The following is a 27,987-nucleotide window of genomic DNA, read 5'->3' as shown; positions in this document are numbered from 1 at the left end:
AACCCTCAGCAGGGGTACACTTGGTGAGACCAGCCTCGATGTCTACCCAGACGTCCAGCCCTGAAGTGTGTGCCTCTCTAAGAGACCCCTTTCGGGAAGCCCCTCCCCTCTCCATAGAATCCATCTCCTTTCACCGACCCCCACTGCAGCCCCTAGCAGTACATTTCTTTCAATCTCACTCATTAGCTGTGGTAAGGGGGCTGGGGAGATGCTAAGATTTAAATGTTAAGGTCAAGAGAATAAATGGCTGTAGGTGGGACTCCAAATCTCAGAGACCCTGATGGCGTCTCTCCCTTTCCCCGATCCCTGAACTGCAGGCCAGCCTTCTGGTACATTCTCTCTCTCTCTCACACACACACACACACACACACACACACACACACACACACACACACACACACACACACACACACACACACACACACACACGCTCCTCCCAAGATTGACTGCCAATTGTCAGCCATATTACCAACGAATGCCTTAAGAAGGAAGGAGTTAGTTTTCTAACTGCCATATCATTTGCAAGGCAACTCTCTCCAGCAGTCTGGACACCTTATCATTATGCAGAAAAATGCAGAATTCCCTTCCTCAGTCCCATCCCCACCCACACCCTCGTCCCCATGCTATTTTATTTAAAATTTATTTTTATTGGAGTACAGTTGCTTTACAATGTTGTGTTAGTTTCTACTGTACAGCAAAGTGAGTCAGCTATATGTATACATATATGCCCTCTCTTTTGGATTTCCTTCCCATTTAGGTCACCACAGAGCACTGAGTAGAGTTCCCTGTGCTCTACAGTATGTTCTTGTTAGTTACCTATTTTATACACAGTATCAATAGTGTATATATGTCAGTCCCCATCTCCCAATTCATCCCACCCTACCTTCCCCCCTTGGTATCCGTATGTTTGTTCTCTACGTCTGTGTCTCTACTTCTGCTTTGCAAATAAGATCATCTATACGATTTTTCTGAATTCCACGTGTATGCGTTAATATACGATATTTGTTTTTCTCTTTCTGACTTAACTTCACTCTGTGTGACAGTCTCTAGGTCCATCCATGTCTCTACAAATGACCCAGTTTCATTCCTTTTTATTTTAAATTGCACTCTTTGGGCCTGCTGGGAATAAGAGAAGGGGCTATTGTGGAGCAAGATACTCACCCAAGGCTGCTGTTTTAATAAAGAGATGCTTTGCTACTGCCGTTCGGAATAGATTAACTCCTTATCTGAGAGTCTTCTTTACCCTCAGTTTCTAACTAGGCAGGAGGAGAGCCCATGGATTAATCTTCCCCTCACAGAATATAGGTAATTGATGATCTGTGAGCACAATAGCCAGGTCACATGGTCTGACAAAGGATTTATTTTCTCCAAATCATTATTCATTTTCGTGAAGTCTTACAAAGGAATAAAAATCAAGCTGGGTTTAAGTATTTTGTGCAGCAGTTAATGAATCACCTGTCCCGAAGAAAAGGAAAATGACACAAACTCTCTTGGAAAATTCAGCCAGCATGGTCCCCATAGCTTTATGATATAGACTCAAGTTAATTATGAAAAATATTTGATTCCTTAAAGAAATCCTTAACAAAATCTTGAACATGGGACCACGTATCCTGGTGAGACTAAGGTGGGTCAAAGGCAGAGCTGAATGCCAAGTGATAATTTTTGCTAAATAATTCAGGCCACGTGAACTCTGATATTTTACTCACTTTGTTGCATATAATGGATGCAGTGAGAGACCCCTTTCCTCCCAGTGCCGGATCCAATGTGTTTACACCTGTTGTGGGCCTTGGTTTTCTGCGGGTGGTTCATATCTGCCCATTTGTCCTGTGTTACCAGTGCCTGGCAGTAGTGCCCCCCCCCTATTAAATGTAGGTTGAAGTTAGTAACTGAGAAAGTTTTGATGATGATTATCATGGAGAAGAAAAAAGAGATTGCAGAGCAAAGACAGTACAGACATTTCAAGAGGAAAGTCTATGGTGAGTTTCACATGCAACAGACCCGAATGGGACAAAAACATCAGAGGCCTTGGGGTTCTCTCTAATGTTCTCTTCATCTCTCTCCCTCACAGGGAAGTGACGCCGACATGGTGGATAAAAACAAGTGCTGCACCCTCTGTAACATGTCCTTCACCTCCGCGGTGGTGGCAGACTCACATTACCAAGGCAAGATCCATGCCAAAAGGTTAAAACTGTTGCTAGGAGAGAAAACCCCATTAACGACCACAGGTAGGTGTCTGAACAGTGATGGCGGGGAGACACTGAAATCCAGTGCCTTTCCTGTTCAGCAGGCTCCCTCTTCACGGGTGGCTGCCAGGATGAGAGTGGGTGAGAGGAAAACCTAAAGGTGATAAGCAGGTAGCCCAGCGGAACTTGTGCTGTCATAAGACTGTTAAATCCAAGTGCTGGTTCTCTCAACCTGGCCCCTTCAGATTCGTAATTCAGCAGTTTGCATCTTCTGAATGGCTGTTTCCATCCTGCAAGATAATTGTCTGTCGTATTTATCGTATATTATGTAAGATAATCCATCTGTTACGTAAGGAACACTGTCCTTTCTAGTTTCGGTCTGTAATCAGTAGGGGTGATGGATAGTGTATTGTATACATATTGCTTCCCTACTTACTCCTGGATAATGTTCTTATCTTCATGGGGATGGGGAGGAGGAAAATGGGAGTCTTTAAAAACACTTTCATGTGCTGACGCCAGAGGTGCACCCACCCCCCTCCCCCCAGATGACGTTTCACTCATCTTTGTAGGGAATCTTGTGATTCAAGCCTATTAACTTGCACAATAAAAAGCTTAAACATTGATAACAGATCATTTGACCCTCTAGTTCTTCCCAAGTAACCCCCCCAAAATTTTTCAGAAGTCTGTTAAGTCATAGAACTAAATTACTACTTTTATCATTTAATCAAGATAGATTATTTGGACAAGATTTACATTATGGCAAAGATGTTACTAGACTAGGTGATAACCCCAAGAAGTTGAGGGTGTATTTCATGGTGTTGACTTTTTCAGTGCAATTACAAGGTAGCAGTGCATTGTATCTGGCTGCCTAATGAATCATGCATAAATCGTGGGTGTAATTACTTTTTAAATGGTATTTCTGAAATTGAAGAGAGTCTAAAACAATACTTGGCTTTTATCCTCACTGGTGTTTTTCTTAAGAAAAATATCTGCTTTTACCTGGAGACGAGCAAGGAATCTTTTCACTGCGTTTTTCTACTTAGTTGAACTAAAGACTTGTTTTTGTAAAGGTGGCTATGACATTCAGATACAGGATAGCGTTGCAAAACACATGGAATTTGGAGACAAGCTCAGTTTGATTTAGGCACATTCTGTGTGTTGACATTTGATAAGCAGGCACTTGGTCCAAACTCTTGATTTTTGCTCTCTAAAAGGTTGGATACTCACCTTGTAACCTACTCCCCCTCAAATCTCTTAAAATAGACACCTCAAAGAAACAACCACTAGAAAGTTTTTACCTGTTCTCCCTGAATGTGTAACTAGCCCCTTTGTTCTCTCTGCCTAAGCTTAGTATTGCTGTTAAAATTAATTTTGGAGGTGGTGATGGAAGAGAAGAGGCTATATCTTTGTTTATCACATTAATTAGCAAATGGGAATTATTATTTCTGTAAAAAAAAATCACCACCAGGCAAAAAAAAAAAAAAAATAGTTCTTGGTGAATTTCAATACATCCTTCAGATAACCAAACATCAGTTTGTTTTTCTGAGTTACCGTCAGAGTTGTTAGTTGCCGTCAATATGTTCCAAAGGAAAAATATCTAAAATACTTGAACTGCAGTGTTTCCTTAATGGCTTAGTCTTGGTGTCCACGGAGCCGGCCCAGTCCTCACTGTGGCAGGCATCAAGTTGCTGGGTGGGTGAGGAGGGAATGGGGGTGGGCGGGGGAAGGTAGCACTGACAGCTCATGGCTTGGGCTATGGAAACAGATGCCGGTCGTCTTTTCCCAGCATCTCCCTTTCTGCAGCTTAACCTCTCAGCCATTCTCCTCCAAAGCTGCTTTGAGCAGAAAGGATCTTGGACCACGGTACCTTCAGACAGAACTGGAGAGCCTGGGAAGCTACAGTGGTCCCTGGGCTGGCGTTGTTGTCAACCCAGCTGCTGGCAGGGAGCAAAGGAAGCAATGTGTTCTCCTACAGGGAGGTGAGTCATTAGGTACAAGTGTAAGCAGAGGGTAGGCATCCCCCCGCCCCCCCCCCCAGGACAGGGGTGGAGGGCCTGATAGGAGGGTGGAATCCAGCAATGGAGATTCTGGGTACCGAGATCATGCTGAGACTCAAGCAGGGTACCAGCATCAAGAAAGTCGGGCAGGTGGTAGCAGGGTGCTGGCTGCAGTCCTGGGGCTCTAGGGAGAGAAAAGGCTGTTCCGAGCAGGGCAGGGCACCGTCATTTTAGACCCGAGTGCTGGGCTGGAAACCAAGTATAAGGACACATCAGGAACCCGGTTTGCCAGACCTAGGATAGAGGTTGAGGCTTGGTCTCCAGCAAAATGCAGTTACTGCAAATGCAGGATAAGGACCAAGAGGCAGCAGAAAAGAATAGCCAGGCCACGGGCTTCCTGAGCCCCCAAGTGCAGCCCCTTCTGCCCCTTGAGGAGAGTCGGGATGGCCTGCCATCCTGGGTTTGCTGCCCAAACCCGGCAGTGATGCCCGAAGGTGTGGCTGGAACCGTCCTCTGCGCATCTAGGAACTGCTCTACCTAATCAACCAGATTGGCTTGACGTTACTTCTATCATGAAAACAAAAGGAAAAAAAAAAAAAAAAAAAAAACAAGCCCCAGAACATATAAATCCCAAACAACTGAATTCAGAAGCAATCTCCCTGCTCAGGTGTGCTGCTGAAGCCCCCCCTCCATAAATAACAGGCTCCGGAACGGTGGCGATTTCTGGGTCGGAATAATTGAAACACAACTCATCGCTTCTCCGAGCTACTGCATCTGATGAGGGCAAGCAGTTGGTGTCTGGGAAGCATTACCTTTCCTCCTACTCAAGATGTGCTTTGATCAAGCATCAGCTGGGGATCCTGCCGAATTCCATAGCTGAGGTTTGGGTTGCCTTTCCAGATGGACGTGTGTTTTCTAGAATTTCTGAAATGCTCGGCAGGGCCACTGGAACAAAACCCAGTTCCGGATCTTGTTTGTTAGTGTGTTGTGGAATCTCTGCTCCAGTCCACGCTTTTCTACATCCTTCTGTAAGATGAGAGCGTGATGAGGACTCGGGACCCACCACGTTCTCCAAGGCTTGGCGGACTTCAGCGTGGAGGTCTTGCCCAGATCGGAGGCTTAGATTGAGGCTGCCGTGGTCGTGTCACTGCCACACTGTGGGGAGCGTTTCGAGGTGACTCAGAGGACAGAGGCCCGAATGGTGAAGGGCATGGAAACCCTCTCACTGGAGGGAGAGGAAAGGGAGTGGGGTTGTTTAGCACGGAAAAGAGATTACTCAGAAGGCTGTCACGGGAAGGAGTCACGCTGTGTTTGTGTTACCGAGTCCAAGTTTGCTCTGCTCGCCGCACGACGGGCCAATAAATCGGAGACAAGGTGTTGAGGCAGGGAATACGACTCTATTCGGAAAGCCAGACCGAGATTATGGCAGACTGAAGTCTCAAAATAACCATCTTATCGGGGTTTGGATGCCAGTTTATTTTCTAGCACAGAGAAAGGGAGGAGATGAGGAAGTGAAGTAAAAAGGCCATAAGGTATGCAACTCTCCCCTGGAATGGCCGGCCTCCGGGAGGGGATGTGTTAATTTCTTCTTTCTTGCAGCCAACTACAGGTGGAACAGGGTCCAGAGTTTCCCTGAACAAAGGCACTTGGGTTCAACACTCAGGCAGAGGGGCAGGGTTCCCCAAGGAAGGCAATCATGTATAGACAGTGCCCTTTTAATGAACAAAAGCAGCAGAAAGCAAAGGTGTTAAGGTAAAAGAAACAGATCCAACAGGTAGTCCAGTTTGGCTCTTCCCTGTTACATGTGTGTGTGTGTGTGTGTGTGTGTGTGTGTGTGTGTGTGTGTATGCATATGTGTGTGTGCACACATGCATGTGTGTGCCTGGGTGCAGCAGATTCAACCAATGAGTAGGTAGACATTAGGGGGTTAGATCTGAGCTCAAGATAAGGAAGGCTTTATTAATGTTCAGAGACACTTAAAGGTGAGCTGTGCATCTGGGGTCTGCTGTTTTTTTTTTTTTTTTTTTTTGCAGTACTCGGGCCTCTCACTGTTGTGGCCTCTCCCGTTGCAGAGCACAGGCTCCGGACGCGCAGGCTCAGCGGCCATGGCTCACGGACCCAGCCACTCCACGGCATGTGTGATCTTCCCGGACCGGGGCACGAACCTGTGTCCCCTGCATCGGCAGGAGGACTCTCAACCACTGCGCCACCAGGGAAGCCCTGGGGGCTGCTTCTGAAGCAGAGGCTGGCTGACCACTTGGCAGGGCATTTCCTGAGGGGCTGCCACCATCATGACATTAGCCTAGAGGACATTTTAAGTCCCTGGATTACATGGTTAGCCTAGATGACATTTAAAGACCTCCCAACCCTGAGATTCTCAGCTGATGCTACCTAGAGGCTTGACCCACTGACATAATATGGCAGAAAAAGTCCTAGCCTGGGAGTCAGGAGACAGGAAGTGAGGCCCTGGCTCTGTCTTGTCGCATCTCCTTTAGTAGCTCCACATACTTTTCAACCTTCGTTTTCTCATCAGTCGTCTATTTCTTATACTGGGTGCATTTACCTCACTGGCCCTTTTACAGAGCAAATGATAGATTGAGGAGTGCTTTGAAAAGTAGAAGGTCTTGTGTTCTTCCCAGGTGAGCCTTTGGTGAGTTGATGGGGGGTAGTAGGCAGCCTGACCCTTTCCTCTATCAGAACCTCTGACGTCCTGATTATGATTAACATGGGGTTATTCAGACTCTGCCTTGGGAGGAGCGCAAGGGTGGCCAGGATTGGGTCTCCTTGGAGATGGACCTTTCTGGGATGAGTTCTGTGAACAAAGGCAGGGCCTGGCCCAGGAGAGGGGGGCAGTGCTGGTGCTGGTGGGCCGGGAGAGCAGGGACTGTGAACTCAGGGGCAGGGGGTGGCCATGGAGCCGAGGACACAAACAGACTCTGGCGTTTAAGAAACCTGTCAGGAGGAGAGAGACGCAGCCACCAAGCTGAGGGCAGGACTCTGCATCTGGGACTGAGGACTGGCAAGCAAATAGAGGTGACAGTAAATCTTTTTCAAGACAAGAACTCGGGGCTTCCCTGGTGGCACAGTGGTTGAGAGTCCGCCTGCCGATGCAGGGGACACGGGTTTGTGCCCCGGTCCGGGAACATCCTACATGCCGTGGAGCATCTGGGCCCGTGAGCCGTGGCCACTGAGTCTGCGCGTCCAGAGCCAGTGCTCCGCGATGGGAGAGGCCACAACAGTGAGAGTCCCACGTACCGCAAAAAAAAAAAAAAAAAAAAAAAAAAAAAAGACAAGAACTCGGGCTTCCCTCGTGGCACAGTGGTTAAGAATCTGCCTGCCAATGCAGGGGACACGGGTTTGAGCCCTGGTCCGGGAACATCCCACATGCCGCAGAGCAACTAAGCCCATGAGCCACAACTACTGAGCCCACGTGCCACAACTACTGAAGCCCACGCACCTAGAGCCTGTGCTCCGCAACAGGAGAAGCCACCGCAGTGAGAAGCCCGCGCACCGCAATGAAGAGTAGCCCCCGCTCGCCGCAACTAGAGAAAGCCTGCGCGCAGCAACAAAGACCCAACGCAGCCAAAAATAAATAAATTTATTTTAAAAAAAAAGAAGAAGCAAAGACAAGAACTCAGTGTCTCTCTGAAGGATCAAATAAGGAACCAGACACCAGAATGAAGGCCCAGAAGAGAGTGCCAATCTCCGGTATACGGAAGGAGCTGTGTGATCAGAGTAGAAACCCAAAGGGCTAGAAGATTGATGTAAACCTGCTCACAGGAGGCAGGGACTGGCCCCGGAGGCCCCTCACAGGAGCCGAGTCTGTAGGTGAAGGGGAGCACTTCCAACAGAGCAGGGGAGGATGGGGAACCAGGTGGTTGGCTCCATTCTGGGCTCCTGTGCCGTAACCTGTGCTGGATTTTCCCCGTGGCTGCCTGGCTGCCCTGTAGCGGTATATGTTCAACGGCTGCAGGTCTGCCATTGGTGGTGCCCCAAGGGCACCGTCACTGCCTGGAGGAGACCAAATAGTGTATCCAAACGTGCCCACTTCCGAGTGCCCAGAACCTGTGCGTATGTGTTACATGGCCAGGGGCAACTGGGGTTGCCTATGGAATTAAGGTTTCTGACCTCCAGAATGGTGATATAGTAAAAATGTGTTGCTTTAAACCACTAATGGTGTGGTACTTTGTGACAGCAGCCAGAGGAACCTGACACACGTGGGCTAAGTAAATACTTAGTCAAACAGGGCAGTCCTTTATGTATATTTTACTTATTTCACCTTGGCGGGGGCCTCAAATTCGGCATAGGGAACACTGACGTGACCGTTTTCAGAGACTTGCCTGAGAGAAGGAGGTATATCTTTGTATCAGGGCCTTACCCGCAAGTAGAACTTACTACTTCGCTGCGCAAAACCACTGTTGACTTTGTCCTGTGATATTAATCAGGTCAGTCAGACCCCACCCTTTACTGGCTGAGGACTTCATCTGCCTGGACTGCCCTCTCCCAATCTGTGCAATGGGTCTAATGCTGTTACTTATATCAAAGCCTTTCCACGATGATTATAAGATCTGATTAATAAATGCAAAGTGCTAATCACAGGGCCACATGGAGCTCAGGAAATGTTTTGCTCTGTTTGCTTAGGAAATGAAGCTGTTTTTATTTACCCTGCTCTGAGCTCCGGGCCATATAATTTTGCTCTTGAAATACACTCTTGTCTTGTCATCCAAGGCTGCTTCCGTTGGGTGAATCTACTTTAGCAAGAGCACCTCCTGGAGGGAACAGGGCTCCACACTTGTTCTCCCGCATCCTCCCCGGACACAGGCTTGCCTGTCTTCCGTGTTCTTGAAACAGAGAGTGACAGCCAGTGTCACCTGGTGTCCTGTCCCTGCCTGAGGACAAGTACAAGTGCAGATGTAGGGGTCAGGGTACCGGTCACAGGAACCTGGGGAGAAGATGAATCAAAACAGCCAGGGAAATCTGCCAAAGGAGACATAATCCAGCGTGACTGGGCAGAGGAGGGAGGATGACAGGAGCTCACAGGACGGGCAGGAGACCGGATTTGAGCAGCGTGCAAGGCGGAGGATGGGAGAAGTGGGGCTCTGTGCTGTGTGCAGGGGGGGGAGCCATGGGTGGTGTTGGCCTGGGACGTCCAGGGTGTGGACTAGCCGAGTCCGGAAATCATAGGAGGAAGAGGCATAGTCAGTGCAGAAGCTTGGGGTGGGGCAGACGTGGGCTGTGAGATGGGGAGAGCAAAGCAGGGTCAGGGCGACAGAAACTCAGAGGTTGGGAGGAGGGGCTGAGTCGGGGATCCAAGGGCCGTCGGGTGCATTGGATGGGAGCAGGGCAGGGCAAACACAGAGCTGCGGCATCCTGCAAATCTATCTCTGGCTCTGTGGTCCCACCTGCTCCAGCCTCAGGTGATGCCACAGGACACCAGGCTCGATGGGTAATTGAAGATTCCACCGATGCCGTAAGAGGGGCTGCAGGAAGTGCTACTGGCTCTTCGCAACCAGCTCCAGTCCCACTGACCTTCTGGCCAAAGGCAGTTCCTGCTGCATCAAGCATGGGGCCTTGTTGGCCATCGGTTCACCCAGCAACTCTGGCATTCTGGGACAGAAAATTCCACTCTAGGGGCTCGTGGAAGTAGCTTCTCTACAGAAGCTGGGATTCCCTCACCTGGCACCTGCCTCAAGTGAGTTCATAACTTGGAGGTTTTAGTTCATTGTTTTCCTAGCTCAGTTCCTGTCACGCTTGGTCCTGGGAAAGTAAAGGTGGGTACGACACCACACGCCCTTCGGAGGCTCGCCGTGGAGGAAACGTGGGCCCTTGGCTACAGTGAACAACACACCGTGAAGATCTATGGATACACGGGATCTATTGAAGAACAGTTAGAATCATTGCAGCTGGAGAGATCGGAGAAGAATTTAGGATGAGAGATGTCCAACTAGGGCCTTAATAACGATATAACCTAGGGCGTGGGGTGTTAAGGAGGGCTCTCAGTTTCTCACAGGAACCCTTTATCTAGCTCAGAGTTTCTAATCTCAGTGGCGCTGACATTTTTAACTGGCTACTTCTTGGTTAGGGGAGGGGTGCTGTCCTGTGCATTGTACGATGTTTAGCAGCGTCCCTGGCCTCCACCCACTAGATGACAAAAGAGCCCCACGAGACATGTGACAATAGGAAACGTCTCTGGACATTGCCGGATGTTTCCTGGGGGGCAAAGTGGACCCCAGTTGAGAACCGCTGAGTTAGATCAGGTTTAGCAAACTTTGTCCCAAGAACCACATCCGACCTCTTGTTGCCCATCCTGTGTGGCCGCAAGGCCCAAATGTTGTTTATGTTTTTAAGCGGTTTTAAAAAAAATCAAAAAAAGAATATTTTGTGACACACGGAAAATGTAGAAAATTCATATTTCAGTGTTCCATAAATAAAGTTTGATTGGAACACGACCGTGCTTATTCACCTGTGCTCTGTCTAGGCCGCTTTTGTGCCACGATGGCAGAGTTGAATCCATAGAATCCACAAAGCCTAAAATATTTGCTCCGAGGTCCTTTATGTGGCAGGTTTGCCCTCCTCTGATCTAGACAATGAATGATCTCGGGGGGAGAGGCGGCGAGGAGAGAGAGTGGTGGTATTATAGGTGTGTGTGTGTATAAAATGAAACATTCCCCAGGACCACACACTTTTGAGAAGCCGGGGAGACACAGGATAGGGGTTAGTGGAGAGATCAGGACAGATGGGGGGAAGTTAGAAAGACGAGCCTTGGGGAGGTACCTTGAGAATAGAGAATGAGGGGAGGCCAGTGGCTCCCTCTTGTTGAGAGCAAGGAATTCTCCAGAGAAGCTGCAAGATGTGAGTGACAGCAAATATCTCCACTAGGCCTGAAATTCAAAGACATTTAGAAAACGAAAGAGATGAAATTATAACCAGATTTTATCAAAACCTTCATATGCTTATAACGTCCTGATTTTAAATTCTTATTTGAAATCTGAGGTCTGATCTGTATAGTTTCCCAGGGGTGCTGTAACAACTTCTCGTAAACGGGGTGGTTTAAAATGATAGAAATTTATGTTCACAGTTCTGGAGGCTGGAAGTCTGAGATCAAGGTGTGGGCAGGGCGTCGCTCACACTGAGGCTCTGGGGAAAAATCCTTGCTTACCTTCTGGAGGCTCCTGGCGGTCCTTGGCTTTCTGGATCCATCATGCTCACCTCTGCTTCCCTTGTCACATGACCTTCCTCCCTGTGCATCTTCTGTGTGACCTTTCCTCTTCTCATAAAGATACCAATTATTGGATCTATGGCTCACCCTAATCCAGTCTGGTCTATCTTAGTCTAAATAATTATAGCTGCAAAAACCTTTTTTCCAAATGAGTTCCCATTCTGAAATTCTGAGCGGACATGAATTTGAGGGGAGAATACTGTTCAACACAGGATACAACCACCTTCATTTAACTGAAGTCACTGGCCCCCCGATAGGCTTGCTAGCTAGTGATTTTTTTCCCCATTCTTTTTATGACCAACCCATACAAAGAAGGTAATTGAAATGAGAATGAGACTGAGTTCTGACTCAAGATCCTAAAGAAAATCCTAAAAGAAAACATCCTTTAACTGTCCTTTAAAAAGTTTTCTTGAAGAAAATGTAAACGATTTAGAAGAAATTTGAAGCCTAGAATAAAAACTTGAAACTGCAGGTATTTCCCATTGTCTACCATTAATCAAAGTGAGATTTAAGATTACCCATAGTCTATATGGTTAGGTAGTGTATTTAGGATTAATGGGAAAATTTGTGTTTGTGGCAGAGACATTGCTCATCCAAACACCCTTTGCTTCCTACCTTCCCCAGACTTTCAGTTGGTCGGGAGTAGATGTCTTAAGACCGGGCTACAGGATGGAGGAGGGCCATTCAACCTACACTAGACTTTGCAAGAGCAAAAAAGAGGCCTTTATTGTGATACTCGGGGGCTATTTGTTACTGCAGGAGAGCCTAATCCATCCTGCTTGATACATTGTCCCTGAAAGTTACTGTTTCACATATAGGCTTTTATGAATACATCCATCATTCTTAGCCAGAATGGATACTGAGCACTTTCTTTTATATAATTCTCAGACATCACTGGCTTGACAGGTGATGGCGTCACATGTAGCAATAACCTTTCTTTCATTTTTTGGCCCGTAAGAGTTTGAAGTTGCTGTAGTGTGTGTATATCTTAACCCTAGAAGATGGACGGAGAACAGTTCTGACGTGCTCCAGAGGCATCCTGGCATTACCTCTGTGTTGATCACTGCACATACAACACTTACTGGCACATAGTAGGCATTTGATAAACACTTGTTAGATGACTGAAAATTGGAAGCATGAATTAGAATAAGGATAGGCATTTAAATATCTCTAGCTTGGTTTTCAAATTGTTACCTTGGTCATTTAAATTTTGAGTTCATTATGATGATCAAAGGCAGTCGTTTGCCAATTTGACCAGAAGTGGCATGCCTGGCTACTTGGTTGATTTACAAAAAAACAAAATTGGTGAAACAGAATAAAGTAGAGGGCAAACATAGGCTCGGAAATCAGACTCAGCTTTAAATTCTCGTTCTAGCTGTGTGAATTTTACAAGTGATTTCAAGTTCTCAGCCCTCTATTTCATATTGGTAAGATTATGGTGATACTGAGATTATATAATTATTATAATAAAGAAGGAAGAAGATGTATCTAAAAGACTGTAGTGCCTGCCACATGATTAAGTATTGAATGAACATATGATTGTGTATAAATACATAAGTATACACAAACACACAATCCTCATTATTTGTGGGATTTTGTATCTGTGAACTCACCTACTCACTAAAATTTATTTTTAACCACAAAATCAGCACTCATGGCATTTCATGAGCACTCACAGATGTGTGCAAAGTGGTGAAAAATTTGAGTTGCCCCGTGTGTATATTCTCAGCTGAAGGCAACACTCTTATCTTCGAAATTTCAACCCTCACACTGCAAACAAGTGCCTTTTTTGCAATCTATTTCCTGCCAGGTGTTTTGCATTTTTGTGCTTTTTGTTGGAAATTTTGCCACTTGAAATGGCTCCCCGGGACGGCCCTGGAGTGCTGGCTAGTTTTCCTTAGTGCAAGAAGGCTGTGGTGTGCCTTACGGGGAAAATGTGTGTGTTTAGATAAGCTTTGTTCAGGCATGAGTTGTAATGTGTTGGCTTTGAGTTAAATGTTAGTGAATCAAAAATGTATATTAAAGAAGGTGTCTTTAAACAGAAGCACACGTAAAACAAGATTCTATATTGACCAGTTGATCAGAATGTGACCACAGGCTCACAGGAACCTAACTCTCCATTTCCCCAAGGAATACTCGGTCAGTATTTACTAATTCAGTATTCTTGGAGAGTTTATAGGATATAACTACCACAGATAACAAGAGTCAACTGTCTACATGACAAAAGTTACTTTATATTCATTATATTTATAAACTGTAGCTTTCAAAAAGTCTTCTCATCTCTCAACAATGAAGCAAAAATATATCGTATTTTAAAAGATCCTGCCCTGTGGTAAAACTGTAGTTGAGCAGGCTGAATCTAACCTAATGAAATATATATATATTTTTTTAACCTAATGATAAAAATCAATGATCATAACTGATAATTGTTAAGATATTATCTCACCATGGATTCCCCCCCACCCCCCAAAAAAGATACTATCTCAGAAATATTACCTTCATTGTTTCACTTAATCCTCGTAATAAATACAAAGTACTACTAGCTCCATTTTGTGGATGAAGAAACTGAGGCTCCATAGGGTAAGGTGACTTGCCTGGTGTGTCACATAGTGAAATATATAATCAGAACTTGGACCCAGCGTTTCTGATTGCATTTTCTAAGGCCTTTCCCTTGATCTCTAAGTGAGGATAAACAGTTCTTCGTAAAATGATCTACAGACATTTGCTTACCTAGCGAACAGCACAGTTCAACCCCCAAGACTCTCCCTAAGATGACTGGAAGCAATAAAACCACAAAGACAGATATTTATACACCTTCAATCAAGAATGTCTCTCAATTTAAAAAAAAATGAAGCTCAACACAAAAAAGAAAAGAATTTCTCATTTGTGGGAACAGAGAACCGCCGTGTGGGGAAAGAAATAGACAAGCAATGATCTTGTCCACTGTGCTTGTCCTGTGTGTGGGTGTATTTATCGTATATCCCTCTTCTGAAATCTTGTTGCTTCTCTCCTTTTCCCCCCTTATTTCCTATTGAAAACGAGACAGACAGAGGTTTAGAACTTTTCCATAAATTTCTATGGCTGATACCCAATTGCTTATTTGAGTTCTCTGTTGAACGAATAAAGAAAAGGGTATTCTGGATCTGTTTGAAACTCAAATAAATTCACGTTTTGAATAATACATGCATTTCAGATCCAATCAGTGCCTCACGTTTGCGTTGAAGATTTTCTCCACCACAGCAGTTCTATCATCCGAATCAGGTTATTTGGTGTTCCTGGCATAACCTGTCTAGATACTTGTTTTAATATTATGCAAACAGTAGTTTGTCAAACAGGCAGATCTTCGTAGTGGCGTGTTTTCTTTTAAATTCGGAAAGCTGCCTTGTTCTAAGGCATTGTCCTCAGATCGGTGCACTTGTTCCGATGATGACTTTGGCTTTTCTGATGCTTATAAATGCAAAAGTAATAGATTCATAGAGTTGCAGAACTGGAAGGCTCTCAGCAATTATTATTTCAACCACCTCATTTTCCCAATGAGGACACTGAAGCCTAGAGAGATGACATTATTTGCTCAAAGTGATAAAACTGGTTGATGGCAAAGAGGCTTCTCTTCTCTTGCAGTGATCTTTCCCTGGTGTCACACTGTCAGGAGAAAACACACAAGTCAGGCCGCTGACTGCCCTATAGGGAATCAGGTTTTAAATGAATTAGCATGAGAGGTAAGCCAGATTCTTTTGGTCATGCTTTTGTACAGTGGATCGTAAGAGGCTTGGAACAATGATTAGATCAAGGCTACTGTCTTTTTATTTTATATTTGATGACCAATAAAACAATGCATTGGTGATTGGGTAGAATTAAAGATTTCAACAATGAGGCTTTTTTTTTTTTTTTTTTTTGGTGGTACGCGGGCCTCTCACTGTTGTGGCCTCTCCCTTTGCGGAGCACAGGCTCCGGACGCGCAGGCTCAGCGGCCATGGCTCACGGCCCCGCCGCTCAACGGCACGTGGGATCCTCCCGGACCGGGGCACGAACCCGTGTCCCCTGCATCCGCAGGCGGATTCTCAACCACTGCGCCACCAGGGAAGCCCCACAAATCTTTTTAAATAGCACAAGCTCACTTTTCTCCTCTGGGTGATCCAACAGCAGTATAAGACAGTTGATGATTTCGGCAGCTTTTATGATGCAGTTATACCTTTACTTCAGAAAGTGTTCTTTGACACATTTTTAGGAAGGAATATAGTAGACCAATAAAACAATCAATTTCCTGTGCTTACTCTGAAACTGTCGGTAGGAGTCATGGTCGGGACTTGGCATCCACACAGAATGCATTATGATTCAGAGAACTGTGAGTGAGAGATTTTCTGGCAACAGCTCTTAAATTCTTGACTAAAGACAAGAACCCTAAAACTGTCTAGTTTATGAAATCGAGAAGGCACTTGTAAAGTAAGCATTCCACCTCAAATAATTGGTAGTAAATGTCCCAGACTGTATTCTCATCCTCTGAAACAGATATGTATTTTATTTTATTTTATTATTATTTTTTTTGCGGTACGCGGGCCTCTCACTGCCGTGGCCTCTCCCGTTGCGGAGCACAGGCTCCGGACGCGCAGGCTCAGCGGCCACGGCTCACGGGCCCAGCCGCTCCGCGGCACGTGGGATCCTCCCGGACCGGGGCACGAACCCGCGTCCCCTGCATCGGCAGGCGGACTCTCAACCACTGCGCCACCACGGAAGCCCAAGGGCTTTATAAGATCAGTCTGGACAGAGAGGATGCTATCACATCATCTTAGCAGAATGTCCTAAGGTAAAACCATGATTCCTTCTCTTACATAGATAGCTTGATGGAGAAAAAGCTAGTCCCCTTATTCCACAAGCCTTGATTTAACACGCACTGGTTCTGGGCACCTGGGATACGTCAGCGGACAAAATTGATAAAGATTCTATCCTCCTGAAACTTACATTCTGTCCTCCTGTTTCCAATGCGTAAAAGAATGTGGAGTACCACAGCCTTAGGATTCTTTTGTCAAACAACATGAGAAAGTTATAAAAGGGCTTTTATCTCCTCTGAAGTTCTATTTAATGGCTTATTCTCAAAGATTAAGATTCTGCAGAAAACAGGCGTACTTAAGATACTTAGAACCTAATCAGTGACTGAACCAGAGGGAGTTATTCTGTATTAATGAAAATCAATAATCTATGAATAGGATATTAATGAAGACTGATGATGTATGAATGCAGTGTAGGTGAGGAAGCAATTCTCACTAACAGGCTGATTATACTTAGACTGTTGATACAAAATTGAATTGGAATGATGGTTCTGGTAAGTCACCCTCATCTTTGTTTATTCTCAGGAAGTGTTTAATGGTACATACTTTGGAACTTGGGATATTTGATAGTGTTCTTTAATTTCCTTCCTGGCATCGAAGAAATAGCACCTGGATTTTTCTGTCTTGCAGCTTCAGGTAGCAGTATTCACTTCCAAACATATCAGATGAGAAGGAAGAGAGATACTTCCTTTTATCTAAATCATTAGAGCCATTTCAGGGTCGGCTGTGGTGGGAAAGGAGTTGCCCCATATCTTTTGGGGAAATAGGAGAAGCTGGAGCTTTTATATGATATTCTGACTGAGTCAGCTTTCTCGCAACCTATCCCACCTCCATCAAAAATAAATAAATAAATCAGTGCAAAGAAAATCTTGTGAGATTTCACCTGAGGCCTCGTTGTGGCACCCAAAGTCCCTTAAGCAGTGTTTTCTAGACTTTGCACTGAAAGAAGTTCTCATGAAATGTGACCTCTATGTAAGATGAAAAATAGAAATGCTTTTCCCCTGCATCAAGGGTTGTATGAGTATAAACCACATCACTCATCATCCACAACTTAAAAATAACCACTGCTAAGATTTTTATTTATAACCTTCTACCCTTTATATATAGTTTTATATGTCTAATTTAATAAGTAATTTAGTTTATATCCCACATGTAACCTCCATCTTTTAATTTATATTCTATCCTGAATGTTTCTCCAGGTCACTAAATTTCAGAGTGTAGAGATCCACTGTTTATTTAATTTATCCCCACTTACGAACATCTAACTTGTTTTTAATCCTATGAAGTAAGTTTAATGAAATCATCAAAGATTTTAAATTTAGCTATCACAAGCCATTTATTAAAACATGAAAATCCCCTGAGTTGATATTAACTGAAATTTACTAGTTCTTTTCTTCATTTATTCATCACATGTTCATAGAGTGTTTATCATCTACACAAGAGGCACTCTCCTCTGTGAGAAGTACAGAGGAAGTCTCCGTTTTGAGCTCTAACTTTGCACAGTTTGCGTGGAGTTGAGGCATTTATCTGCAGAAGAGGCTGGACTGTGTGGAGGCTGAGCTGTCAATGTGTAGTGACAGCCTCTCCCCAGCCAGGCACTAAGTGGTCCAGTCACACGGAAGTGTCTACTGCATTTGCAAAAAAAGCAGTGATACTTGCCGAAAAATTCCTCCTGTCTTTAATTTGATTTAGGATAGGAAGAAAAAAAAGAAAGGCAGTTTATCATAGGGACTGGAAATCAGAAAAATTATTTTAAAGAACATCCATATTTCCAAAGAATCCCTACTGAGAACAGATGCTGGAACCTGGGAAGTGTGTCCTGACTCCGTGGTTAATTTGCTTGTTTATTTGGCCTGTTGCTCCCTTGGCATCACTGGGAACTGGCTGACATTGAAATATGGTGCTGGGCTTCAAGTCAGAAGGTCTGGTCTTTGCTATTTCCTTTGCTGTTTATTAATTAGGGGCCCTATGCTGGTTGATTTATCTCCCTGAGCTTTACGCTGCCCCACTGGTCAAACTGAATTTGGGGGCAACTCAAATTTTTAAAAATACATGGAACAGACATACTAGAATAAACTGCATGATTTCAGAAAACTTGGAAGTATTAGTAACGTAGATAAGAACCCTTAGGTGAGAAAAACACATTCTTTTTTTGAATGTATTATGGACTTTTATTTTTTTAATGTTTTATTTTTGTATAATTTTTAAATGTTAGTTTCCATTGAGTTATTACAAAATATTGGCTGTTTTCCCCGTGTTGTATAATACATGCTTGAGCCTTTCTTACATCCAATAGTTTGTAACTCCCACACCCTCCTCCCCATATTTCACCCCCCCCCCACTGGGAACCACTAGTTTGCTCTCTATATCTGTGAGTCTGCTTCTTTTTTGTTATATTCACTAGTTTGTTTTATTTTTTAGATTCCACATATAAGTGATATCATATGGTATTTGTCTTTCTCTGTCTGACTTATTTCACTTAGTATAATGCCCTCCAAGTCTATCCATGTTGCTGCAAATGACAAAATTCTGTTCTTTTTGATGGCTGAGTAGTATTCCACTGTGTGTGTGTGTGTGTGTGTGTGTGTGTGTGTGTGTACACACACACACACACATATATACATGTATATATGTATGTATACCACATCTTGTTTATCTGTTCATCTGTTGATGGACACTTAAGTTGCTTCCATATTTTGTCAACTGTATATAATGCTGCTATGAACATTGGGATACATGTATCTTTTTGAATTAGTAGAAAACCACTCATTTTAAAATGAGTCCATTTACAGGATTATTTTGAAAGCCCCCAGATCCTTTGTAAGAATGAATGAAAGATGGGGAGAGAAAAGGAGGAACAAAGAAGAAAGGAGAGAGAGAGAGAGAGAGAGAGAGAAAGTCTACGTAGGAGATAGAAGATGTTATTGAAAGTCTCAGTATTGGAGGTGTGAGAGTCAAAGGGCACCCTGTGACTGTGGACTGGAAGGCAGACAGGCAGGTGAGAATGCCATTTCCTGGAGGTGTTGGTACCCCCTTCTCTGGCAAAGGACACCCATTTGGTGACCTAACAAGCAAACCTTTGAGATCTATCAGTGGATCCTGTCTGCTTGGTTGAAAGAGAACCTGCTCTGGCCTCCTGAACAGTTATTTCCAAACTTTTTCCTAATTCTTTTCTCCAGTGGGATGTTAAATCAGGTCTGATCCCAGAGGTTAGGGTGACCAACTCATCCCAGTTTGCCCAGAACTTTCCCTGTTTTAACACTGAAAATCTCATGTCCTGGGAACCCTCTTGGTCCCAGGCACACTGGGATTGTTGGTACCCTGTCAAAAGCTGCAGTGAGGATTTGGATGCTATATTCAGTGAATCAGAGTAAATGGTTTCCTGTTTGAAAGTAAAGTTTCCAGAATGAGATGCATAATTTGTACTCTCTGAAATGTATAAAGATAACCTTGTGGAAACCAGAGGCGTCAGAGATTTGCCGAAGGTCACACAGTTCAGGGTAGGTAGAGTCCCACCCAACCTTGATTTTCAATTTTGATTCAAAGCTATTTCCATTCCCTTTATACGACTACCCTTGTTTGCCTTTATAGGAAATATAAACTGGGTTTTAATTGGTGAAGACAGTTGGAAACAGAAGCATAGGAAAAATTAAACTTCGGTGCTGCACCAGGATAGTAGGGTTATTAAAGAGGAAAAGCTACCATGCAAATGCAGCATCCAACTACTTTCTTATGTGCAAGATAAGACTATCTTATCTGATGAATATTCTATAGTGTATTGCTCCTGCCAGAATATGATGTATAAGGTATCAATTGATGAAATCAACTCTGAAATGTTTTTTAGGGCCCAGTTTAGAGAAAAGTGAATTATGCTTCAAGAGTCAACATTCATTCAGACTGCAAATGTTTGATATGTTTTCCATTTCTATCAAAAACAGTAGATGGCTATAAATCCTCAGAAATTGATAAGGACGCAGGAAACTTTGGAAGAAAGATTCAATTTCCTTCAGAAAAGTAAATAGAAGTCCTTTCATGTTACAGGTCAACTGCATATTTGTAGCTTTTATTAGCATTTCTAAGTCATAGCAGAACGATTCTGGGTGGCTGCCAGGATGGTACAGCCGCAGTTTGAGTTTTATCATCACATGGCGATGTATTGCTGAATTTGGCAATGAGGTTTTTAAGAGACTTCTTGTTTCTCTAAGTCCCTATAGAAATAATACCATTTGGTTTCACCCAAAGCACCTAAAAACTTCCCTATCTGATGAAATCTCTGGGGAGGTAGGAAAAGGCTTTCTAGATATTGTGACAATTCATTTCCTGAATTAAAATGTCATTTAGCAAGTACTTATTTGTATATCGGTTATTTATTTTTTATTGAGGAACAGTTGATTTACAACATTGTGTCAGTTTTGGCTGTACAGTATAATGATTCAGTATTTTTGCAGATTATATTCCATTTTCGGTTATTACAACATATTCGGTATAATTCCCTGTGCTGTACTTATCTATTACTGTTGCTTATCTATTTTATGTGTAGTAATTTGTATCTGGTAATCCCATACCCTTAATTTGTCCTTCCACCCCTTTTTGGTAATGACAAGTTTGTTTTCTATGTCTGTGAGTCAGTTTCTGTTTTGTATAAACGTTCATTTGTATTATTTTTAGATTCCACATATAAGTGATATATAGTATTTGTTGTTCTCTGTCTGACTTAACTTCACTAAGTATAATATACTCTTCATTAAGTATAATAGGTCTTTCCATGTTGCTGCCAATGACAATATTTCATTCTTTCTGTGGCTGATATTCCATTTTATATATATATATAAAATATACACATGTGTGTGTTTATATGTGTGTATGTGTATATATATATATATAGAGAGAGAGATGTATTCATGTCTTGACTATTGTAAATAATGCTGCTGTGAACACAGGGGTGCATGTATCTATTTGATGTAGTGATTTTTGTTTTTTCTGGATATACACCCAGAGTGGAATTGCTGGATCATATAGCAGCTCTATTTTTAGTTTTTTAAGGAACTCCATATGTTTTCCATAGTGGCTACACAAATTTACATTCCACCAGCAGTGTACGAGCTTCCCTTTTCTCCAACATTTGTTGATGAAGGCCATTCTGACAGGTGTGAGGTGATACCTCATTCTGGTTTTGATTTGAGTTTCTCTAATAATCAATGACATTGAGCATCTTTTCATGTGCCTGTTGGCCATCTGTATGTCTTCTCTGGAAAAATATCTATTTAAGTCTTCTGCCCATTTTTTGATTGGGCTTTTTTTTTGATATTGAGTTGTATCAGCTGTTTGTATATTTCGGATAATCACTCCTTATCGGTCTCATCATTTGCAAATATTTTCTCCCATCCCATATGTTGTCTTTTTATTTTGTTGATAGTTTCCTTTGCAGTGCAAAACTTTTAATTAGGTACCCTTTGTTTATTTTTGCTTTTATTTCTTCTGCTTTGGGAGACTGATCCAAGAAAATATTGCTACAACTTATGTCAGAGTGTTTCACCCATGTTCTCTTCTAGGAGTTGTTTGGTTTCATGTCTTACATTTAGGTCTTTAAACCATTTTGAGTGCGTTTTTACATATGGTGTGAGTGAATATTCTAATTTTCATTGTTTTACATGTAGCTGTCCAGCTTTCCCAACACTATGTGCTGAAGAGACTGTCTTTTCTCCATTGTATGTTCTTGCCTTCTCTGTCATAGATTAATTGACTGTAGATGTGTGGGTTTATTTCTGGTCTCTCTATTCTGTTCCACTGATCTTCATGTCTGTTTTTGTGCTAATACTATGCAGTTTTGGTTTTTTGTTTTTTGTTTTTTGTTTTTGTTTTGGGGGTATGCGGGCCTCTCACTGTTGTGGCCTCTCCCGTTGCGGAGCACAGGCTCCGGACGTGTAGGCTCAGCGGCCATGGCTTACGGGCCCAGCTGCTCCGCGGCATTTGGGATCCTCCTGGACTGGAGCACGAACCCACGTACCCTGCATCGGTAGGCGGACTCTCAACCACGGCACCACCAGGGAAGCCCACCATGCAGTTTTGATTACTGTAGCTTTGTAGTGTAGTCTGAAGTCTGGGAGGGTTATACCTCCAGCTTTGTTCTTTTTTCCTCAGAATTGCTTTGGCAAATTGGGGTCTTTTGTGTTTCCATATAAATTTTATGATTATTTGCTCAAGTTCAGTGAAAAATGTCCTAGGTATTTTGATAGAGATTGCATTAAATATGTAGATTGTTTTCAGCAATATGGCCATTTTAATAATAATGATTCTTCTAAGCAAAAAGCCTGGGATTGCTTTCCATTTCTTTAAACTTCTTAGACTTCCTTCATTAATGTCTTATAGTTTTCAGCATATTGGTCTTTCACTTCTTTGGTTAAGTTTATTCCCAAGTATTTTTTTGATGTGATTTTAATTTTTTTTTAACCTTTCTTTTTGATATTTCATTATTGGTGTACAGAAATGCAACAGATTTCTGTATATTAATTTTGTATCCTGCAACCTTGCTGAATTCATTTATTAGTTCTAATAGTTTGGGGTGGAAACTTTAGGGTTCTCTATATAGAGTATCATGTCGTCTGCAAATAGTGACAGTTTTACCTCTTCCCTTACAATTTGGGTAGCTTCTATTTCTTTTTCTTGTCTAACTGCTGTGTCTAGGACTTCCAATACCATGTTAAATAGAAGCAGTGAGAGTGGGCATCCTTGTCTTGCTCCAGATTTTAGTGGGAAGGCCTTCAGCTTTTCAACATGGAGTATTGTGTTGGCTGTGGGTATATCAGTTATTTGATCTAAAAATAAAATCCACATAAAAGTTATTTGAAAGCTTAGTGATTTGATCAGATGGTTCATTAATTTATTATTGAGGTTCCAGATCTCAGCTTTTCCTTGGAATAACCCTAATTTTCATAGTCTTGCCAGCTGCACTCCACATCACAGAGGCAAAGAAAAAACATAAGACATTGCTATATTGCATGATGACTAATGGTCCATGTGAGAATTTAAATTTGTTTTCTTCTCCAAAAGATTTGGAGCAGAATTTTTTTCTAAAATTAATTTATGTCCCATATAAAATACAAAGATAACTGAGGTCTAGAAAAAAATCCCTTGGCTTATTAAGAAGTATGAAAAGAGTTCTCAAGGGTTTTGAAAGGAATATTGGTTTTGTAAATTAAGGATTTGCTTGGAGTCCTGCCTTTACCATAACTAGTTACCTTACCTTCAGTAAAACTTGGGCATCTCTGAAGTCCATCATCTGAGAAACAGGGTAATAATCCAGCTCATAGTTGAAAAGATGAAAGCAACTTGTATGTTGTAATGCATTAAAAAAGTTATTTTTGTTTTCTCTTAGTAAACTCTTCCAAGTTAGATTCTCTTTTTTTTCCTGGACCCAAAATAACTAAGCTCACAATGAAATGTGTTAATAGCTGAGGCTGTGCAATCTCAGAATAGTGATAGTATGTCTTTTTCATTTAGATAAACAACATCTGCTCTATAGTGTTTGTCTTTTGGTCTTTCACAAAAATATTGTATTTTTCAATGTCAATTTTAGCAGGTATGGGTTGAAAATAACCTCTCACAATAAACAGAAATAACTGACAATAAAATCGGCATGATTTCGTCAGTTAGTACAATCCATGCAACTGACAGATCAGCTTCTATCACTTTGGCAAATCCTTTACTTACTAGTTATTTCCATCTATAGCACACAAATGTTTAATTCATTCAGAATGTTTCAAGTCGTGATTTTTCAATGGTTACTTCAAGTTTTGGCTTTGATTAATAAATCACTTCCTTACCTCTGAGATTTTATTTTTAAAAACCTTTCTTTCCTCCTAAAGGATGGTCTCCTGACCTATCAGATGGAACCATAACAAATTGCAAACTTTAATCGCAATAAGATAGGAATTTTTAATTGTAGCCCAACTTCAAAAACAAAGGCTGGCAAAGATCATTTTTCCTGATCTCAGTGAATTCTTGGATTTTTGAGCTCTAGAATGAACGGGAGACCCTTTCATCTTCAGCTGTCGAGGACACGTGCACTCAGGAAGGGACTAATGTGGCTTGTGGTTCTCTCTGGTTGTTTTTCTCCCCAGCAACGCCTCTGAGCTCACTTAAACCTCCGAGGGTGGACACTGCTCCAGTGGTCTCGTCTCCCTATCAAAGAAGAGATTCAGACAGATACTGTGGGCTCTGTGCAGCCTGGTTTAACAATCCTCTGATGGCCCAGCAGCATTACGATGGCAAGAAACACAAAAAGAATGCAGCAAGAGTTGCTTTGTTAGAACAGCTTGGGACAACTCTGGATACGGGGGAATTAAGAGGTAAGAGAAACTCTTCTGATTTCTGCCGCAGAACTGGGCTTTCAGAGAAAGGACTGTGTTTTCATAAACTGGGATGATTCTTCCCATTGCTCTGCTTACTAGGATCCTCCGAAAGGAATAGAAGAAAAAGGAAATGAACAGAAAACTAGTTTTTGCCATCTCCTTTCTTTCAAAGTATTTGTGATTGCCGTATTTTTATTGACTGTGTTTCAGATCAAAACCACCCATTCATGAACCAGAGTTTTTCCTTCTGCTTTATCTTTAAACACCTTCTGGAATGAATGCTTTTGTACATGAGCAGTACAAGAGCAGATGCAAAAAAGGCCAGATGGTGTTATCTTAATTTTAAACTTTTGTGCTTTTCTGAATTCAGCCAAAACAAAGCAACACATTGGCTCCATTTCTTGGATTAAATTAAGCCCAAGGCCTTTTCATGGGCATATCTAGGAAGCTGAGGTAAGACAGCGCTGTGGACCACTATAGAATCAATTCCTGGCTCCCCCCATCCCCCATCTGATACGTATTTTCTCGGTTGATGGAAACCATGGAGCATTTGAAGTGCATGTGAGGTTTTACAGAAGTTGCTGAGTGGAGACTTGGAAGTCATAGGGTGGGGATCAGTCCTATGGATTCCCGAGGAAGCCACATGCCATTCTGTGGAACCTAATAGAATACTTCATCATCAACAACCATTTAAGCATTTTCTGATCACCTAAACAGTTTTGATCAACTGATGTTGGCAGTGTAGAAGTAGAAATGCATTTTCTCAGAAAAATAATTCTGCAAAGGGTGCTCTACTATACCTCAGATATTTTATGGTTTAGATATACGTTTAGGAGTTGGCCAGGAGATCATCCATCATAATAGTTGTAATAACAAAATTTACAAGTCAGTTCTGAGAATGCAACCTGGGTTTGAGCTGGGTTCGGTATGTAGAGCCTGCAATTCTTACTACCCTTACCAGGCTATGAGCCTCCAAGGGAAAATAACCTGGTATACTTCTAGACCAAATAAATGGGACAGAAGATCTTGCTGTGTGACCTGAGAGGAGGGACAGGTCACTTCTGATTATGTTGGTTGGGGAAGACTTCACCAAAGAAAAGGACTGGAGTTGGAACTAGAAAGGTGGGTGGTCTTTTAGCAGGTGAGAAGGCATCCCATGTGAGCAGAATCATATATGTTTAGGCAAAAGAAAGGAAAACATAAGCTGTCGCTGGCGAATAAACAGATTATCATGAAAGAATCCTATCATACAGCATAGATTTAAGACTGCAGGTCCATTAGGAGATCTATGGAGCTTGATGAGAGGCTGATTTTTCCAAGATAACGATTAAAAACAGCAAATGAGAGCAAAGAGCAAAACCAGTATTTTTGTGTAGGTGTTCTAGCTATAGAGAAACAACGTGGCGCTTAATATTTCAGTATGTTGGATAATCATGTTGCAGATGCTTCGAATTGTTGGTACTGTTGCTGTCTGCTGGGGGATTTCTTGTGTTCACAGTCTCTGTCTTTTTACAAATACAGGAGGAGTATTTTTTAGCTGAGGGCCTCCCCACGTCTCTCTGTTCCTGGCAGATAACAAGTCTGCTCAGCGACTCCTTCACGGCAGGCACTGAAGGAGAAAAATAGGGCTTTATTTATGTTTAGTGCCAGATATTATGACTTGTAGAAGAATTATTCCTAGAGCACATTCTTCTTGTCTGCTTTGAATTATCGGTGCTGCATCTTTTATATACAACCACGTCTTAATGACTTGGGAGTCTGAATTCTGTAACATTTCAGTGGTTTGTCTTTTATGCCGAAGACAAAAAAGGCTGCTCTTGGACTTGATAACTCAATGTGATTCTGACTCAGTAGCACATGAAACGCGATTAGCGTTGAACGCAGCGTCCTTAAAACCGACCTTTTCACCCACCCCAGGTGACATCTTGATGTAGATGTATTCTGGCATTAAATATTGCAAAAGTTTAGGGAATAAAGCAATGATGATAACCTAGCATGTTTTAAAACACACGCGCGCGCGCACACACACACACACAGAGTCTCCTATTTCTGGAACGCTTCTAGTGCATGGTTGATCAATTAATAAAGGCAAAAATGCTAACCAGGGGCTTCCCTGGTGGCGCAGTGGTTGAGAGTCCGCCTGCCGATGCGGGGGACGCGGGTTCGTGCCCCGGTCGGGGAAGATCCCACGTGCCGCGGAGCGGCTGGGCCCATGAGCCGTGGCCGCTGAGCCTGCGCGTCCAGAGCCTGTGCTCCACAAAGGGAGAGGCCACAACAGTGAGAGGCCTGCGTACCGGAAGAAAAAAAAAAAAAGAAAAAATGCTAACCAGTAAATATAGGCATATCCATAACTTTTAAAAAACTGTTGTCAAGCAGTTGGAGGATGGCAGTGTCACAGGCTTCCTTTCCTTCTTAGCACTTCTCAGTTTTTAATTATTTTATTTTATTTTTTTGGCCGTGCGGCACATGGGATCTTAGTTCGCCGACCAGGGATCGAACCTGTGCCCCCTGCAGTGGAAGCATGGACTCTTAACCACTGGACTGCCAGGGAAGTCCCAGCACTTCTCAGTTTTTTAAACACTACATCATTTACCGGTTTATTATGGTTTTCCTGATTTCTCCCTACTCACCCCATAGACTGTTAGCAACTTGAAAGCACGAATCTATGTCTGCTTTGCCCACTGATGCGTTCAAAAACACCTAGAACAGGGACAGACACAGAGTAGGTACTCAATAAAATTGCTGAATGAATGAATAAACAGAGAAAGAATTTAAAAATCACCTAAACTCCTGCATTTTTTAACATGGCAATCCTTTTCATTTCCAAAAGGATCCTGATTGAATAATTTTTACAAGAAATTATTTATGATTTCTTCTTCTAATTTAAAAAGACGATGTATATTTTATATATTGTGAAAGGCAGAGATATTAAGTGTTATATAGTTCACTGAGTGTAACCCACACTCCTACCAAGATCCATAACTTTTCCAGCATGACGTCATTCCCACCTGCCCCATCCCAATCAATCCTAACTTCCCATTCCAGGGAAACACTTTTCTTATTTTTTTCACCAAAATTTAGTTTTGCCTGCTCTAAAATTTCCTTTAATTGGCACAGAAAGTATGTATTTTTCTGTGTCTAGTTTCTCATGTTGTTTTTGAAATGGATCCATTTGTTGCGTAAAAAGCAGAGTACCCCTTGCTTTTTATCACTGAGTGGTTTTCTTCTAGACAGAAATCCCACAATATGTCTAGCCATTCTTCTCTTGACTTTTTTGGTGCTATTTTGAATAAGGCTTTCATGAACATTCTTTTTGTTGTTGTTGTTGACAGGTGTTTTTACTTCTCTTGTTAAATATCTCAGAGTAGAATTGCTTGGTCACAGTCATAAGTTGGGTGTATTTTCTGAAGA

At 42.7% G+C, this 27,987-nt stretch overlaps 1 protein-coding gene across 3 annotated transcripts in view; it reads left to right on the top strand.

Moving 5' to 3' along the window:
• ZMAT4 (zinc finger matrin-type 4) overlaps window positions 1-27,987 on the top strand; it is a 306,499-nt gene that overhangs the window by 182,043 nt on the left and 96,469 nt on the right. For all 3 annotated transcript variants that reach the window (XM_067022486.1, XM_059049509.2, XM_067022485.1), the window contains exons 4-5: window positions 2,069-2,225; window positions 24,346-24,573. In XM_067022486.1, the coding sequence (XP_066878587.1) occupies window positions 2,069-2,225; window positions 24,346-24,573 (385 nt within the window). The remainder of the gene's footprint in view (window positions 1-2,068; window positions 2,226-24,345; window positions 24,574-27,987) is intronic.

The sequence above is a fragment of the Kogia breviceps genome, chromosome 20 (assembly GCF_026419965.1).
Source record: "Kogia breviceps isolate mKogBre1 chromosome 20, mKogBre1 haplotype 1, whole genome shotgun sequence".
In the NCBI taxonomy this organism is placed as follows: Eukaryota; Metazoa; Chordata; class Mammalia; order Artiodactyla; family Physeteridae; genus Kogia; species Kogia breviceps.
The sequence above is the reverse complement of the archived record's forward strand: the minus strand, read 5'-3'. Positions and strand labels throughout refer to the sequence as shown.